The sequence below is a fragment of the Pimephales promelas genome, chromosome 23, assembly GCF_988280905.1.
Source record: "Pimephales promelas chromosome 23, fPimPro1.hap1.1, whole genome shotgun sequence".
In the NCBI taxonomy this organism is placed as follows: Eukaryota; Metazoa; Chordata; class Actinopteri; order Cypriniformes; family Leuciscidae; genus Pimephales; species Pimephales promelas.
The window spans coordinates 8,852,649-8,871,647 of NC_142791.1; the positions used below are offsets into that span (position 1 = coordinate 8,852,649).

At 35.7% G+C, this 18,999-nt stretch overlaps 1 protein-coding gene across 2 annotated transcripts in view; it reads right to left on the minus strand.

Moving 5' to 3' along the window:
- efnb3a (ephrin B3a) overlaps nt 1-18,999 on the minus strand; it is a 38,873-nt gene that overhangs the window by 5,427 nt on the left and 14,447 nt on the right. For both annotated transcript variants that reach the window (XM_089126525.1, XM_039675670.2), the window contains exons 2-3: nt 18,489-18,784; nt 21-113 (exon numbers count right to left, since the gene is read on the minus strand). In XM_089126525.1, coding sequence (XP_088982651.1) covers nt 21-113; nt 18,489-18,784 — 389 coding nt within the window. The remainder of the gene's footprint in view (nt 1-20; nt 114-18,488; nt 18,785-18,999) is intronic.

An 18,999-nucleotide genomic window follows, 5' to 3' on the forward strand; every position in this document is an offset into this window, starting at 1 on the left:
GAGGTGATGACGATACTCACTCTGTCCCACTTTGAGAATCAGCTTCATCCCTCGTGTCACGCAGACGCCTCCTCTCATGCTGTCGATTCCTTCTTTTGTACCGTCAGAGGTAGCTATGGGAAGAGGTCGAAAAAAAAACCAGAACAATATTAATGTCAAGGATTTTTCTATCATCATTTCAAATGGTGAGCAATGGCAGCTGACTGGAATCCTGTGACTTAGCAATAAAACATTGCTTTATTATGACTCTCCATTAATTAACAGCAATGTGCAGCGACTCAATCATGTAAAAGCGTAACAGGCACTTTCTACGAATGCAGTACACTTTGGCATCCAATTACTTTTTTAATTAATCATCAGAGGCACAAATCATGTTTTTTTTGTTGATAACTATGAGATATGTTTGATAAGCTAACATAACAAATCCTAGCATGAAAAGTAGCAGTTTTAAGCAAATCACATGTCTGTATCCCCCTTTAGAAGTGTGATTTTGGCTGGTTTTAAATATCAAACAATTAAGTTTTGATATAATCTGTGGAATTGACTTGATTCACTGTAGTTGTTATTTGTACAGCGCTTTAAACAATACACATAGTTTTAAAGCAGCTTTTCAGACTGGATTACTACTGTATATTGTGATATGTATCATTCATGTTTTTCGAATTAAGATTTTGGTAAAATAATCCACCATTCTGCTAGAAAGTTAACTTAATTCTTAGTAAAAAGTCATTTAAATTATATATATATATATATATATATATATATATATATATATATATATATATTAGCTAGGTTCCACATTTTGTACACAATCCTGATAACATGGTTTGTGAAGGAACCAGCATGAAAGGAAATAAAATATCTTATTTCATTTCTCAAGAGTGCATTCATCAAGCTCAACTTCTAAACAACTATTTTCATGTTTATTTAAAATCTCACAAAACAGTAAAGTCCCTTTTTGTATGTGTACGAGGTTGCAAAATTCAGAAATCTCATAAAACAAACCAAAAAATAAACAGCTTGTGTAATATTTGGTCAAGATCAACATCTTCTGAAGGTTCAGCATGGCTTCCACAATCCATTTGATGAAATTAAGCTGTTTATTTTCAAACTAATTTAAGATAATGTAATTTTAATGAAGTTCAAATTAATAGAAGTTTAATTTAGTCAATATATCAAGTCATGCAGAATATATGAAACTTACATTTTCATTCAACTATAATACTTGCTGTCGAGTAATTCATATTTGTAATAATACATTAATCAACAACATAAATTAAAAATATAAATTTTATTTCCATGTCCCTGAACATTGTTTTGAGTTTGCCGTTGTGACTGAGGTGGTCGTGTCGTGTGTGTTCCTGTATGCCAGCGTGCTTGGTGGGTTTCTTAGTAGCTTCTTGCCTATTTAGTACTTGCTTGTGTCTGGGCAGCTTTGTATATGGGAAACTGTCTCTCATGAATAACAGAGACTCGACCGCAACTATGTTGCCTTTTAACCATGTATACAATCATTCCTCAACACACACACACATACACACAGTCTCTGAAACACACAGTCATTCGCATCTTCCAGCATTCACATTATTAAATATTTCATAGGTGAAGTGTCTCTGTAAAAACTTGGTACTTTATCCATGTAAGTCTGAGTAACTCAGCATCCATCCAAGCATTGAATACTGCATTCAAACAATGTTCAAGCTCCCTCCCCACAGTACAAAGAGCCTCATCTTCAAACTTATTTTCCTTTCCAAATATAAAGCCTGCTCATGAGGGCGATATTGAATTCTTCATAGCAGAAACACTTTGCATCTGAACCATTCAATATTTTATTGAACCTCCGAACAACACAGTAGCTAATCTGCAGCGCTCAGAAAGCAAGGCGCTGATGTACAAAGACTCTTCCCATCCAAAATATCTCTTCATCATTACGTTATTAGGAAAACATTTACAGCAGACGGCTGAGGAGCACAAGCAGACGAGGGGTGCCAGTAAACATTTGATGGCTTGAGGGTAACAGTTTTATTTTAGGTGAAGCTTGATACAAAGGAACTGAAGCCGAGTTGGGCTCCGTTTTTTGCGCCGGTTGATTTACGGAGTTTATTTTTTAAAGCACTTGCGTGCAATGACGTTTTTCATCAGATTTGTGAGAAATGGTCTGGATTCAATGCAAATTAAACAGCATCTGTGACATGCTGTCAATCACTCCAGAAATTCATTCAGACAATTCAACAATGCACAAAGGAAGTCTAAGGCATTCAACAGGGTTTCTTAGAAGAAATGCGAAGCTGTTATTTGGTAAAACTTTTATATTAATTCTTCTGTACAAAAAAAAAATAAATTGTCTAAATTACCATATTAAGTGGAAGGACTAGTGTTCAAGGCAGATTAACCTCTGGTTATGTTTCACTGGCATAGACCATTCAAAAGAGGGTCAGTAAGTACAAAAAAAAAGATGCTGGGCAAGCTCATTTATTTGAAAATACAGTAAAACAGTAATATAGTGAAATGCTATAATTAAAATAAGTGTTTTCTATTTTTTTAAAATATAATTTATTCCTGTGATCAAAGATGAATTTTTAGCATTATTACTCCAGTATTCAGTGTCACGTAATCCTTCAGAAATCATTTCAATTCATTTCTTTAGCATTTCAATCAATCAATAAACAATTCTCATTATTATCTATGCTGAAAACAGTTGCTTAATATTTTTTTTTTCTGGATTCTTAGAAATAGAAATCTTTTGTAACATTATAAATGTTTTTACTGTCACTTCAATCAATTAAATTAATCATTTGAACAGTACTTCTTGTCTATGTACACTGCCTTTATGGTATCATTGTGTATACAAGTATACAAAAGAGGAACATTGTTATATAACTTTGAACAGACCCTTAATATCATAAAGAAAACATAAATAAAATAAAAATAAATGATCACAAGTCTGCATTTTAATTTTATAAAAATGTAATCCACTTTGGTAGACCTCTATTATACTGTAAGTGCACTACTTACACACAAATGTATGTCAAAATCAAGAACAACAAAAACCCTTGGATTTCATCCAAAGAGCCTCTTACTATAAAGCCAAATATTACAATCACCCCAAACTGACTCAAATCAAGAATAATCTTTAGAGAATAGACACAGCCTATAAAAGATCCACCCCCTCACATGTAAACACACACAAAAATGCATACAAATACACACTCATGGATTGAATCCAAAAACATGACCTTTTTTGTGCTTACGGCAGTCATTAGTCAACATGCTGGAGGTGTAGAAAAAAAAATGATTCATCACCTAATGGCTCTCATTTTGTTCTTTACCTCCCTCGCTCTCTTTTTTCTCCCTGTGGGGATGCAGAGACAGTTCAGTAAAGGTGTAAATGCTGAACTTGATCAGTAAGTTAAAGAACCATGTCACGGTACCAAAATCATGTCAGTTGTCAATAGCAATACCAGTGAATTCTTGATGCTGATTTTGATACCACATAAAAAATTAATATCCTAATGGACCAAACCCTTTATTTAGAAAGTAAAACAATATAAAATATAAAAAATATTAAAAATATTAACAAATAAAATTAAAACAAAGGTATTTTAACAGTAAAAAAAGTGTTAATCTAGCCTAGCTAACGTCAGACGTGGTTTGGGAACCACATGTTAATTTTCTCGTATTTGAGGCGTGGTTTACGAATGCCCAGAGCTGTTTATTGGGTGCTACGAATGTCTATCAAATTGCTTCATTGTGTCACATAGACATCATCAAAAATTTGGTCCATGGTATCCAGATTGCCTAGCATCGTGAATAAAATCGCTCTGTGAAAACCAGGCTAGTGTTAATCAATGATTCATTTTCTCAAGCATCAAGAAATGACTAAAATATATACACACTAATACAAAAATAAAATAAAACAAAAAAAATGGCATATTGGCATAGTCAACACTGAATTCAGGCATTTGAACAAATCAAATGAATGAATGCAGAATTGCAATTCACCAATTGTAGCTGAAGAGTAGGTAAGCTTTGGGACATATACTTTGTCATAACTGCACTGTTCAGTCGCTTAGTTATGTGCATCCTGTCACCATTTAAAACAATCATTGAGTCACAGTTAAAATCCTTCACATTCAATTTAATTTAATTCCCTATTGTTTCAGAGAGAAATGTAGCAGCTTGTTTATCTGCTCGTTGGTCTTTCATGCAGAGAACTCTCCTCATGTGTTTGTGATTTGCATAATGATACATTTAAAAGTTAATGACTAAATCATTACGAAAGTTCAAAATGCTGTTGCAGATGAAATATAATGTGGATAACATTGAATACATCTTTTCGTCCTGTTAGATACCGATTATTATTAAAAACCCCTTGCAAGTCAGCCCTAATTTTAGCAAGTGATGCATTCATGACATACCCAAAATAAAAAAAAAGGTTTCTGCTCATAAGTCATTCTGAATAGACACATAACACACATATACACTCACCTAAATAATTATTAGAAACACCATACTAATACTATGTTTGACCCCCTTTCGCCTTCAGAACTGCCTTAACTCTACGCGGCATTGATTCAACAAGGTGCTGAAAGCATTCTTTAGAAATGTTAGCCCATATTGATAGAATAGCATCTTGCAGTTGATGAAGATTTGTGGGATGCACATCCAGGGTACGAAGCTCCCGTTCGACCACATCATTTCGAATACTGTTTAGGACAGATATATAAAGAGTTCAGATGCAAAAGCCTCTAAATGCCATTTGAAATTTTCTTCTTGAATGATGATTTTGATCTTGTTTATTTATCTTGTTTTTAACTTGTATATTTAAGTTCAGTAATTTCACTTAAATAACAATTAATAGGTAATTATCATTGCCATTTAAGTGAAATCACTGAACTTAAATATACAAGCTTGATAAAAATGATCATTCTAGAAGAAAATTTCAAATGGCACTTAGAGGCTTTTGCATCAGAACTCTTCATATGTTTTAGTTTCTTATTTAGAGTACTATTTTTCCATAAAGGAAATTATTTCATATTCCATATAAAATAAAATAAAAACATTTAAAGGATAATTCATCCAATTTATGTGTAATAAATTCTATATTGAATAATATTTCTTTGTTGGGGTGCAATTTCAATGTCATGTAATAGTTAGATTCAAAATGAATCGCTTCACAGCATTAATTTTAATATTTAAGGCTTTGTTGGAACTGTTTATTTTCAGAAGAACGTCGTTGTGATTCAATAGACTATTTGTTAAACTTAAGTAAAAAAATCTCTTTCTCTCTCTCTCTCTCTCTTATCATTGACTTGGTACAGAGGTATGTAGACTTTTGACATCCCTTCAAGGAACTGAGAAGAAAGAGGAAGAGGGTGAGCGGAAAGGTGAATGGGTGTAGAAAAACAGTAGTCTGGAAGGTTCTGATGATGGTTGTGGAAGACAAGAGGCCGTGGGTTTAAACAGAAGATGAAAAGCAGACATGACACACACTGCAGTGCAGACTTTACAGTCTACATGTTCATAGATGAGAAAGAACAACGGATGAGTTCGGTAATTGAGACGATGATCTGCGGTGATGTAGAGAAAGGCATGTCTGGAACAGGGGGGAAAAAAAACTGAACGAAGAACATTTTGAAACGACCCACATACTGACCCGCTCCACCACTCTCCCAAAATTACCCTGCCCCCACACAACCCCCACCTGAGAAATGGGGACTGACCCATGATGACCAATCATGGAAGCAACAACAGCTCGAAAAGATGGTTTTTAGCCCTGACAAATAAGGCCAATGGCCAAGTCAAACTATTCAGCCCACTAGGAATTAGCACAATCTGTTTGGGCTGCACAAACCCAGAGTAATTTTCCCAAAGTAAGCTAAAGTTCCTGCTGGCAAGAGGGCCTCCATGACCTCATTATCTTGCAGCTGTGCCAGGGCAAGCCTAAAGGGGGCAGCACGCAATATGAGACACACTGTGTGTGTGTGTGTGTGTGTGTGTGTGTGTGTGTGTGTGATTATTTAAGAATACATTCCAACATACAGAAGAGGCATATCACTGAAAGAAAATATCTACAACAAAACCATGCCAAGGTGGGATTGTCCAAAGACACCTCAGGAAATATCTTTAAGGGTTGAGTTCTCTTGGACCTTTTGGTCTTTAGCCCTGGTTCACTAAGCATTCACACTGTCATTTTTAACAATGCACCTAAATACATAAAAACAAAAAAGGCTTAAGGAAAAGGTCACAACCTATGGAAGCTTGTTTCCGCCACTGAATAAAAAAATAAAATAAATAATTGCGACTTTTTATCTCACAATTCTGACTTTTTTTCTCACAATTGCGAGATAAAAAGTCCGAATTGCGTGATATAAAGTCGCAATTGCGAGTTATAAAGTCAGAATTGCGAGATATAAAGTCAGAATTGCGAGATAAAAAGTCAGAATTGCGAGATATAAAGTCAGAATTGCGAGTTATAAAGTCAGAATTGCGAGATAAAAAGTCAGAATTGCGTGATATAAAGTCGCAATTGCGAGTTATAAAGTCAGAATTGCGAGACATAAAGTCAGAATTGCGTGATATAAAGTCGCAAAGCGAGTTATAAAGTCAGAATTGCGTGATATAAAGTCAGAATTGTGAGATTTAAACTATTCTGATGGGGAAAAAAAAATTGGCCTAATAAGTCGCAATTGCGAGTTTATATCTCACAATTCTGAGAAAAGATGTCAGAATTTCGACATATAAACTCGCAATTATGTGTTATAAAGTCAGAATTGCGAGATGTAAACTCGCAATTGTGAGAAAAAAAGTCACACTTCTGTCTTTTTTTCTCAGAATTGCGACTTTATATCACACAATTCTGACTTTATATCTCGCAATTCTGACTTTATATCTCGCAATTCTGACTTTATAACACACAATTCTGACTTTATAACTCGCAATTGCGACTTTATATCACGCAATTCTGAGAAATAAAGTCAGAATTGTGAGATATAAACTCGCAATTGTGAGAAAAAAAGTCAGAATTGTGAGAAAAAAAGTCAGAATTGTAAGATAAAAAGTCACAATTCTTTATTATATTTTTTATTCAATGGCGGAAACAAGCTTCCATAACAACCTTATTGGAAGGTTTAATGATGTATTTTTTTTTTTTGCGATATAACTTGCTGAACATCCACAAAAATGCAGTGTGCTTGTACGTGTGTCTGTGTACATCTGGTGGTATTTTACCAGCTGAGAACTCACGTAGAGCTTATAAAATGTGTAAAGGAGTCAATACAGAGGCAGAAATTCCCCCATTGCACAATAAACAAATATCTGCTGCAAGGAGAAGCGGATCCGAAGCCAGTACTGAACTGTAATGGACAACATGACTATGACGAGAGTACCAGGTCTTCAGTTCGTTATAGATGTCTTTGGACAGTGCTTATATTTCAGTTAAAATGGACCAGAGTTAGTTTGAAAGCCTATATAGGTGGCTCTTGGCCTACTTGTTTGGCAACATTTAAGCAATGGTAGAACAAAGGTGTTTACTAGCTGTAGCAAACTTTTCCAGAACGCTCATTTTGGCAAGCGGTTTCAAACTCCCAAAACAAACTCCAAACAAACTTCGTTTAGGCATAATTTTGTCCGAAATCACATTACAGCAGTTCGTTCTTTGATTTCACTTGAAGTATATCAGGGCCTTTTACACTTAGTCAAATAAACAGAGCAATCACACCAGAGATCGTTTTAATCTAACCAAACCTTCCAAGTGTGCAAAGACCTTAAATCTAGCTCAATGTACCTTAATGGAATGTTGGAAAAGTACAGAAAAGAATGGGAAACTTATTATGAACCTTATCGGCTTGGCTCAAGAATATTATTTAGGTGATGAAAAAATTATTTGCTGAAAGGCAGGTAAGTGGACTCTACATTTAGTAGGATTCCCATTACTTCTTGTTCGTCAAACAGCTTTCTTTAGAGTGTCCAGATGCTGGAAGATGGGAACTTACATTTCCACTAAGTTGAAACCTTATTGGAACTAAAAGAGCACATTTTTGACTGTGGGAATGCAATGAACTTTGCAATAGAGTTCAGATGATCTGGTTTTAGGGCCTGCTGCTGTGATCTGTAACACAAAGTCTTGTCATCCAATGGATTGTGGTTAAACAAGTCTCTTTCATCTGCCGCTACGCAGATGTGATGCACTAAGTGAGCGTGTTTATGAGGAACAGTTGTTCTGCTGCTTCACTGAGCTGTGTAGTGATTGGATGAATGGCTTAAAGGGATACTTCAGCCAAAATGAAGAGTCTGTCATAATTTTCTCACCATCATGTTGTTCCAAACCTTTCTTTCTTCTGTGGAACACAAACGAAGATATTTTAAAGCAATACTGAAACCTACTGAATTTCATTGTATGGAACTTGTTCACACTTTTGTATTCTGCAGAAGAAATAAACCCATACAGGTTTGAAACAATGAGGTTGAATAAATGAGGACAATTTTTATTTTGAAGGAACTATCCCTTTAAGTGAGTCCTCTGATGATTGGTCACAACTCTTTTATATGATGTCAATGAATGGCTCCTTCTTTTCTCTTCCAAGAAAACGGACTAAATTATTAGTAATTCATAATATACTAAGGGGCGTATCCAATGTTTTGTTCAACCAAATGCCCCGTAGTAGACAGTTGAACCATCCTTCACCTAATACCAGACTAGGAAATATGATATAAAATAAATATACTGCCAATTTTTTTTTTTTTAAAAGGCCTTCAATATGCCCCACACAAATTTTCTGTTTGAATACGAAAACAAATTTAAACCAAAACAAACAAACTGCACTTGTCAAGCAATTTCATGGGGTGTTTAATTACGACCAAAACCAATTTTCTTCTTCTCTGATTCTTTAATTAATGCCTCTAAGTCAAAGCTCACAGAAAATCCCAAGTATATCCAATGGTAATAACAACATTGTGAGAACGTCCATCTCGTAAATACAATCATTCCGGTAAGTCTTGAAGGCAGCATGTGACTGTCTGACACAGAGTGAGTGACAGGAGGAACAGTCCCTATGGAAACAGGGCTGAAATCCTACAGCTGTAATCTTAAATGTCATCTTTGGTGAGCAATTGACAGGTATTAACCGCTAATCCTGTCAGACATCCTCTCCACACACACACACACACACACATTGAGTTTTCCTGTTTTAATGACTGAACCGTTCAGCAGCTCAGTGGAGAAACGTCCAGACAGCGCACAAAGATGTGACCCCTGCAGTGCACACAACTGAATGGCATAACTCAAACACTTCTACGAACAACAACATACCAAACTATTACTTTAACAAGGTCATAAATTCACAGCCCGAGTAATAAGTTCAGCCACATCTAATGAAACAAGACATTACTCCTTCCTAGTTAACTGGGCTGTCCAGGCTTCCAGCTCAGACAAAAGACACTTATGTGGCAGAGGTTCTGAAAAGGGTCTTGTAAGCATGGTTAAATAATTACAGGAACTGGTCAAATATTCAAGTGAATCCCTGTGTTTTGTACTTTCGTGGCTGCTTTTAATGGACATTTTCATGAGGGTAACATTAAGAATTAATGGTCTAAAACGGGCCACGGATAATAAGAGAGAAAGGGAATGAGATGAGATGAGTAAAAGATAGAACAGCATAGGGGAGTGAAGGACAGGGGATGAGAAAGGTGAGAGGCCACAGTCTAATTTAAGAGAGTTTAATGTAAGGGAAAAGGAGAGAGAGAGAGAGAGACCGAGAGAGAGAGAGAGATAGAGACAGGTGAAACATGTCCAGGTTATATATCACAATAATAATAAATAGGACAAAAAGAAAAAAAGATAGGTGTAAATAAATTATATTTTGAATAAAGACTATTAAAGGGCCCCAATTATGGATTTTTGGAAATTACCTTCCATGTGTGTAACATAGCATAGAAGAATGAAAACATTATGATAACTTTTTTCATTTAATAAATAATAAATAAATGCATAAATCTAAACTTTAATAATAATAATAATAATTATTATTATTATTTCTAAATTCTTTCTTGGGTGGTTCTCACTAAACGTAGGGCAAAAATCTCCTAAGAAAATGTTATTCACTCCAAAATCTTTTTTTTTTCATGATAATTAAGCATGATAATTAAAAAGTCTTGTTACCACAAAACACACATAAATATTTAATAAATAAATAAGGATTTTTGTTCTCAGAAATGTTTTACTGTTTATAGTTTATTGACAGAAATAAAAAAATATATTTTGCATAACAAATGCTTAATATATGATGAGATGTATAGCGAGATGTTTTCCATTGTTGGGAAGAAAAAAAAAAGAAGAAAAAAAGAGGAAATGAGAAATGAAGTCAGACATGACCTGGACATGATTCTTGACAGATTTCATACGATTCACCTTGGTAGAGAGAAATGGAGCGAGAGCAGGAATGACTTCGAGGAACAATCTGAGCGAAACAAGAGTGAGTTTGTAAAGGTTTTCCTCTAGGTCATGTTCATGTCAGTAATGTTTGGACGAGACGGAGAGACAAGGACAAGGAGAGAGAGACCTACTGTCGCACTTTTAAACAGCTTTTAAGGGCAAGCACACCTTTCAATCAGACAACAACAGCAAAAACCCACACACACACCACCTGCCTAACCTCACACTTTCAAGTCAAAATCCAAACTGCACATTCAGCAGTGTGAAATATTCGTCCTCATGTTGGAGGCGAGTATATGATGCATGTTTGAAGAGATGTGGGAAGGCATTAACAAAACGAGAACTCATTATTGCTCTGTGATGCCTCCTCCCTCATCCGATTCCCAACGCGGCCCCACCACCAAAACCCTGCACCACAAAGAGCCCAGATAAAGACACATTATTGAGAATCAGCCTGCTGAAATAACGCGCTCTGACATCTGAGTCAGCCCGCAGCCAGCAGCATGGAGGTGGGGACGCAGGGGAACAGTTAAAGAGAAGAGAGAGAAACTCTATGAACTCTGTGCTGATGAGGTACCGAAGTAGACATCGCAGAACTCCGTGGATCTGTGCACAGCTTGATGCGGACTAAAGTGCTATACATTAACGGCATGAAATATGCATATTTTAGACAGCTGCAGTCCTAATTCATCGGAACTTGTCAGGAAACATGGTTCTGAAAGTGTATTCATATTTAATGAGAGCATCATCTCTATTGGCAAAAACCTTTTTTCAAGGTTGATCTTTCCTCTGGATCTGGCTGATGAGTGGAAATTATTTTAAGCATCACAAGCCAGAGGAAGACCTCTCCTTAAATAAATACAAAATCATGATTATGGTTAGAATTTATTGCATTTTTAGGTGAATTCAGGTACATTTCCAAAATTAAATAATAATGAATAATAAAAATGAGATTGCATTTATGAAAGCTTTGACTTTACTGAAGTATTTTCATCTTGAATTGCTACTGGTCTTCTTTATTGAAGTAAACCATCTATCAATGCCTTTACACTCTGCAATACATGCATTTTACAGATTCCATGTGCACTGAGAAAAAAAAATAGCATTCTGAATGTCGTAACGCCAAAGCAACTGTGATGTGGAATTAAATCGAAAGCACTTTCCATCTGGAAATGCAAACCTAGTCATTTTAATGTCACATTGTTGTAGAATACAACAAGTCTTAAAAAGAAACAATGGAGATATCTTCATTTGCATACATACTCCATCTTCCCCTTTCAAGATTACATAGAGCCACAATCTTGAAGCTTCAATTTTTAATGCACTGACTCAGGTTCTCAGTGTGTTTCCCTGTATTTTGGCACAATGCAGTCTTCACTCCATTTTAACAAGATGCCCAATCCCTGCTGGTCAAAAATGGCCCACAGCATGATGCTACACAAGCATACTTCACTGCAGGTATGGTGGTTTAAGGTGTGGGCAGCGTCTGAACCTTTGAATTCTGTTCAAAAGCTCTACCTTGGTCTCATCTGACCACACAATCTTTTCTAAGTCTGCTTTATGCTTTTCCCTCCCCCACATGGTTCTTTCGAAATAATGGCTTCTTTTGTATCACCACCCCATGTAGGCCAGAGCTCTTGATTTGATTGACTTTATAATGTATTTTATTCTCAGCTACTGAACTCTGTGGCTTCTTCAAAGCAACAGTTGGCCTCTTGCAAGTCTCCTTCAGAGTTTTGAAGAACAAGCTTTCTACTCAGTGTCTTGTTGGTTTGATATAGCTTGTAGTTCTTGATAACTGAACAAATAACCAGACATGATTTGTTATTGATGTGAATTGAGATTAAATAGTAGTGGTCCATGTATTGTAACTTGTGCGCAAAATGGCAAGTCTTTTTAAGCCTTTCAATCCATTATATGGCTTCAGAAGACTTGAAACAGTGTATAAATCATATGTACTACATTTATAGTGTTTTTTTGGAGGACTGGCCAATATACATTTTATTTTTGCGTTCAATAATAAAGGACATTTAAATGGATTAGATCCACGATTACAAATACAATGGTGCCGTATGTTGGAGTAAGGCTGTCTCTTTCTCTGTCTCGTTTCCTCTGAGGTAATTATCTTAATAGGTTGACTAATAGCACCTCTCAGAAGTGTGTCAATGGTCTGGGAGGGATGAAGCGGATTGGATGTGGTTATAGAAACTGACAACTGACAACGTCAACCCAACCTACATCAAGAAGCAGTCCGGATCAGGACAAGCCATTCAATTTCACTGTGTTAGGACCACAACAAAATAAAACAAATCAGAGTTTCAAGCTGTGAGGAACATAAGTATAAACATGTTAAAAATATCTGCCAGTGCAGTAGATTTTCTATGTAATTTCTTATTCAGTGTTGCTTTTGAAGTACATTTTAGTACATTTCTAAATATTTTTCTAGTAGTTTATTTAAGCCGATAGTTGACTAATTGCACGTTTATGATAATAATTATTTAAATGAGGGGTGGCATCAGCAGACGGTTTGAGTTTCAGGGCTGAGAAAGAATATTATATTTGTAACATTGCTAACATTTTTTCTACATTACAGAGAAATACCAAACTATAATTATTGAGCCCTTAAAATATAAATGAAGCCCTCAATCGCACACAAAGCTCAAAAGCTCATCTGTAGAGTATAGTGGACACACCTGTTGAGAGAAATGTATCTTTCATACACATTAAATAATCCGAAAATATTTGTTTGTTTTTTACTTGAATATGTTCAATTAAAAGTAAAAGTTGAATAGGTTCAATTAAAAGTAGTTTTTGTTTGTTTTGCTTTTTACAGTTTTGAATGTTGTCTTACTATTATCTTATGACCAAAAATGAAATTCTGCTGTTAGAGCGAGCGGCCATGCACACAGGCAAACGTTACGGTTTCATTTTTAATTCAGATTAATGTAACTTAAATTGAAATGACTTAAACATCCAAGTTGATTGTACTTAATTTAAGGCAGTGTACATTTGGATTTATTACTGCATGTCTCCATTTAGAAACAGAATCATGTTTTCAATCAAAAAATCTCCAAAAGAGTGTGAATGTAGAAGACTGCTGTTCAAAAGTTTGGGTCAGTCATTTTTTTGGTTAAAATAAATGTATACTTTAATACCTTAACAATTAATCCAGCAAGGACACATACATTTATCAAACAGTGTATTTGAGTGTATTTGTGCGAGCCAATGTGTTTATGTTCAATAATATTTCCATTTCTACTCCACAGAGCCTTCACCTACATAATCATCTGAATTCTCTATTCTCTTTCCCTCACACCATTCTCTCCATCCATCATTCTCTCCCTTCATCTTCCTCCACCCTGTCTCTAGTGAACAGCTGGTGAGGAGAATTCCCACAATCCCTCACACCGTAATCTCCCTCCCTCTGCTCGCACGTCCATCCATCAAAAGAGCCTTTATTCACCCCTGCTGCTGCTGCTGCGCTTGTGTGTGTATGTGTTGGGTTATGTCTGATGTCACTGTGAGCATTATAGTTAGCTCTGTGGAATGTTTAGCAACATAAAATCAAATTAAATCTTCATGTGATGAAATAAACACACCAGCCAGTGTCCATAATGCATTTAAGAAGATCATATGTTAGCAAGACTTACTTTGAATCGTTCTACATTTACACAAGGCCAGGTGTGTGTATGTTTGTGTTTTTATGTATATGTGTGTGTACTTAATGACTTTAAGCGCAGCTGCAGATGCCAGAAGGTTAATGAATCTCTGTGTTAAACCGTCTATATCCCATTAACCTCAGACCTACAGCGTGATCTTTATCAGGAACACACACACAAACACACACACAGATCGTTCAGATCAAACCGTCGCATGCAGAAGTCAAAACAGAGCAGGAAATTCAAATGGACACATTCATAGGGATAAACACAGACTCCATGCACACACACACACCAAACATAGTGTGGTTTGGGGATCTGATTGCTGACCTAGTTTGGGAGGGACCTGTCACAACTCATAGCCATCAGATAGCAAACTCACTGGTTCAAAATGGCAGGCACACAAAACATGCACACGCATCCACAAACTCTGAACTTTGGAACAGAGAGCAGTGCGTCATCTGTGTGAAATTAAATAGTACAGTTTTAATTTTAACATGGCTTTAAACTGTGCAGCTGCAGCAAGGTTATGCTAAACGTTACAGCTAAAAATACATACATAAATGTGATGGAATGTGATAAAGTGTGTGTGGACAAGCTGGTAAAACCTTTCCCGTTTCTACACTGCAAGCACAGGGTTCCAAATGTTAAATAAAGTGTATTTCAAAAAGGTGACCCAGTTTTACCACACTGAAAAACTCACTGGTGTAGAAATAATTTCCACTCAAAAAGTCAATTTCACAATAATTACATAGAAATGGCACGTAACACATTGAAATTAACCTGAATATTTTAAATGATAAACCTAAATAATAAACCTGACATTTTTAAGTAAAACATTCTCCAATAATCTTTGTTTGATTCACAGCTTGAAAACTGAAAAATTACCACATTTTCCACACTATAAGGCACATTTAAAAGCCTTTAATTTTCTCAAAAAACAAACAAACAAACAAACAAACAAAAAAACGACAGTGTGCCTTATAATTGAATTCGCCCGCTAACTCGCCTTATAATCCGGTGCGCCTTACAGTGCAGAAAATACGGTATTTTTACTGTAACAATACATTTCAATGGGAAACAAGAAACCCAACTCAGACTATGAAGAAAATGCTTAAGCTCCTTCCAGTCTACCAGAGTACATCGATTTACCCTGATTAGATGCTCATTCTGATTATGTTCTAAAAAAAGGTCTAGTACCATTTCTTTCCTTTCTGAGAAAACCCCGGAGTGAAATCTACATTGATCCACTGATGTTTTCAGACTGTGAAAAACTAATGATCATGGTGTTTTCAATCTTATCTGAAATGAGCAGTGTTGGGTGTAACGCATTACAAGTAACACGCATAAAGTAATCAGATTACTTTCTGATGCAACAAGTAATGCATTACAAGTAACGTACATTATGTAATCACATAACTTTCTGATGCAACTGCAAATTATATTCTACTAACACAAATACATTTATTTACAGCCAAAAACATTACTGCAGACGAAGTATTTTCAAGAACAACCGTCACAGTAATAGTATGAATTGTAGCTGAAATATAGCTAGTGACAGATGATAAGTGATAGCGATAAGCGTTGAAATCACAAAAGACCTTAGTTTCTCAAATCAAATCAATCTAAATGCAATTTTTAAATTCAAATCTTAAGTCAATATCTTAAGTGTTCAATCTAAATGTAAAATATAACATCTAAATTTTAAATACAAGTACAAATCAGTCTTAAAAATGAATCAATTTTAAATGCATTTTTAAAAATTGGAATCTCAAATCAAAATCATGTGTTAAATCATGTAAAATTTTAAATCTGAATCTTGAAAAATGTATTTACTGAAAAGATATGTCTAAAATCTAAATCTAAATGACTCACGAGCAGACAATGTATTGCGTCACTCGCTCACAATGGGAAGTTATGCATTTGTACACACACAGGGTAGGGCCGGAGTAGGGCTCATCTCTAATATTTCAGCTTAACCTTGATAAATAAACCAACAAGACCTTTTCAATAATTAACAACCCCTCACCACAAGTCTAATCCAGTGTGACACAAACATAAACATACACTGATGCTCCAGAGCTGAAATATAAATGAGTAGATGTAGGATTGGCAAACAAAGGCATAGGCTACATGTAAGTCCACGGTAATACACTTTTCAATCTTACCGTTAATATGTTCAGCAATGCAACAAGGCGACTACTGTAAATTATCGACTGTGTTAGTATGTGCTGGTAAAGGGGAGGTTTTGGAGAGGGATTCTAATGCATTGGGGTTTTTTTTTAAACGCTTTTTTAGGGTAAAGTGCTCCCCTGAGATCTCAGTTAGCGCCCAGTGATCAAAGTTTTGACAAAAGAGCTCGGAGCGTTTGATACTCTCTGATACACTCTCAGCAGGGAGAAGATCTCAGCTTCAAACAGTGCAGATCACAGGGGAAACAAGCACCAGCTAAAAGCATCACTCGCAGCCACACACACCAGGACGAAACCACAAAAATCTACATTAATACATTAATGCTGTTATTTATACGTAAACAGTTTAACAGCACAGACACAATACTTGGATATTTGTGCATGTGTGTTTTACATTGGTCGGGCTGATGTCTCTAGCTGCTCTTAAATGCCCTTGAGTCTCACAGGCCCATTACAGCCAATTAAGATCCACATAATCACAAACGTGTGCAAAACCGCACAGCACCAGACACTGTCTTTCTCTTTCTCATTACGGGCATATTGTAGAAATTAACAACTGCCAACATAGGTTAATTAAAAGTGATTTCCCTAGGGAACAAACAGTAACACGCACACATATTCTCTGTTTTATCGATGGATTCATCTATTGGTGGAGAAACTATGAGGTACATTTAACGGGACAGAATTCCTGCGGCTAACGCGTGTTATTATTGCACTTGGACAATTAGCAAATGTTCCCTAAAATGTTTGTCCATTACATTAAAAACGCCCTTTGGGCTTTAACCTTTTTATAATATTTAATCATTTTAATTCAGGGCTCTCAAATTCATAATTAACCCTTACGCTGTTGAAAAACACGCCACACTTTGGTGTTTCCGGTCAAAAATGACTGGCCTTTTAAAAATTGCTTGTAAATTGCTGTTATCACCAAGTATTGGAATCAATCTTTATGACAACTTGTTTTCTTTCAATTAGGACAGGTTTTGTATTAAAAACTGGTTTTCTTTCATTTAGGACAGGTTTTGTAATCAAAACTGATTTTTGTAACTGATTGATTGTAGGCCTCAATGATTTGATCTTCAATTGGTCAAAAAAATTGGGAAGTAGTTGTACCATTTGTGAGCAAAGTCAGTAAGTTTTAGTCCAATGTGATAATATTAACTAACATTTCTGGGTAAAAGAAAATCCTCTCTGGATCAAAATGACCATAACACAACATAAGGGTTAAATCAGTCAACAAGCACCATTTGAGTAGCTGCAACAATTTTTTTTTTTTCAAACTTTAACTATACAGTTATCATACAGCTTAGCACACAACCATAACAATACTGTTTTCATGGATGTGAATCAAATAAATAAATAAATTAAATAAATAAATAAATAAACAGGTGAAAGAAAAAAATAGATATTGCGGTAAAGAATTAAGAATTTATTCACACGATTTATTAATTCATGGCCATGTTTTATTTATTCCTTCCTTCCCTTATTTTAGTTAACTTGTAGCTATATTGTTGTAATCTGTTCTCTTGTTTTTATTTAATTAAATCATGGCCACGTTTAATTAACTGAACTAAAATGAAGCAATGAATTAAGTCGTGGAACAAATTCTTAATTGGTGACCATGATATATTGTTATTTTCTCCCCAGATGTCATGTGTGGGTATCTGTACATTAAAACCAAAATGCAAAAAGTTTCAAAATGCAAAAATTGATTTGTAGGTCAGATGAGAGTATAAATTATTCCTCACATTTGAGGAGGGCACAATTTAACACAATATGTGGGCTAAATTTGGCTTGTTGGCTGACAATTTAATAATAGTTATAATAGAGGGTGACAAAAAAAAAATTGCAGAAGAAAGTGGAAATTAAGATTATTGAACATGACAAGGCTCACAAATGTGTTACCAACTTGAACACCAAGGAGCAATATGCCTGCAATATGTGTGCTCACTACTGCACTGCAAACTCAAAATATGTTGGCTAGATACATTTTTTTTGTTTTTTATTAAAATAATGGAGGCACAGTACTTCCTTTTACTAATGCTAAATCCCATTCTGTACACACATCTATGGTTATAGATGGCGCTTCATTAAAAACTTCCAGGTGCAGACACACTGGTTTGGTAAAAAATAGCCCAAAGTAAGGAATTGACTGCACTCTCTGTTTCTTGTCATTACGATATTGGTTAAAATACACACACTTACCTATAATGTAGTAGTCTCGTAAGTTCTTGAACTCGTGACCCCAGAGGTTGGGCGAATACTCCTGGAACTTGATGGTAAACCTCATATCGCTGTTGGGTTTGTCGCAGGTGAGCAACAGGTTGGGGGCACCCATCACCTCACACTTGTCGGCCTGCTCTCGTGAGGACACCAAGTACAGTTTATAAAACTCATATTCAGAGGGAGAGGTCGGCCCCAAGGGATTCGTGGCAGGACACACAAGGTCCAAACGATCCCCTATTTGAGGGTAGAGTATATATCCCCTCTCATCTCCAAACCTGCAGAAAGAGAGAGATGAAGAGTGAGTGACAGACTATAAATAAATGTTTCCATCTCCATGGAAACTGAGATTGACAGTCTGATATTTGCTTGCATGTACGTGCATATGAAACTGCTAGGCCTGTTTGATGCTGGAACTGCCCTTTTGTTCATACATTTTTTTACACAAAACGTAAATATACATGCCCTTTGGTTCTGGAGAGTGTGTGAGAGG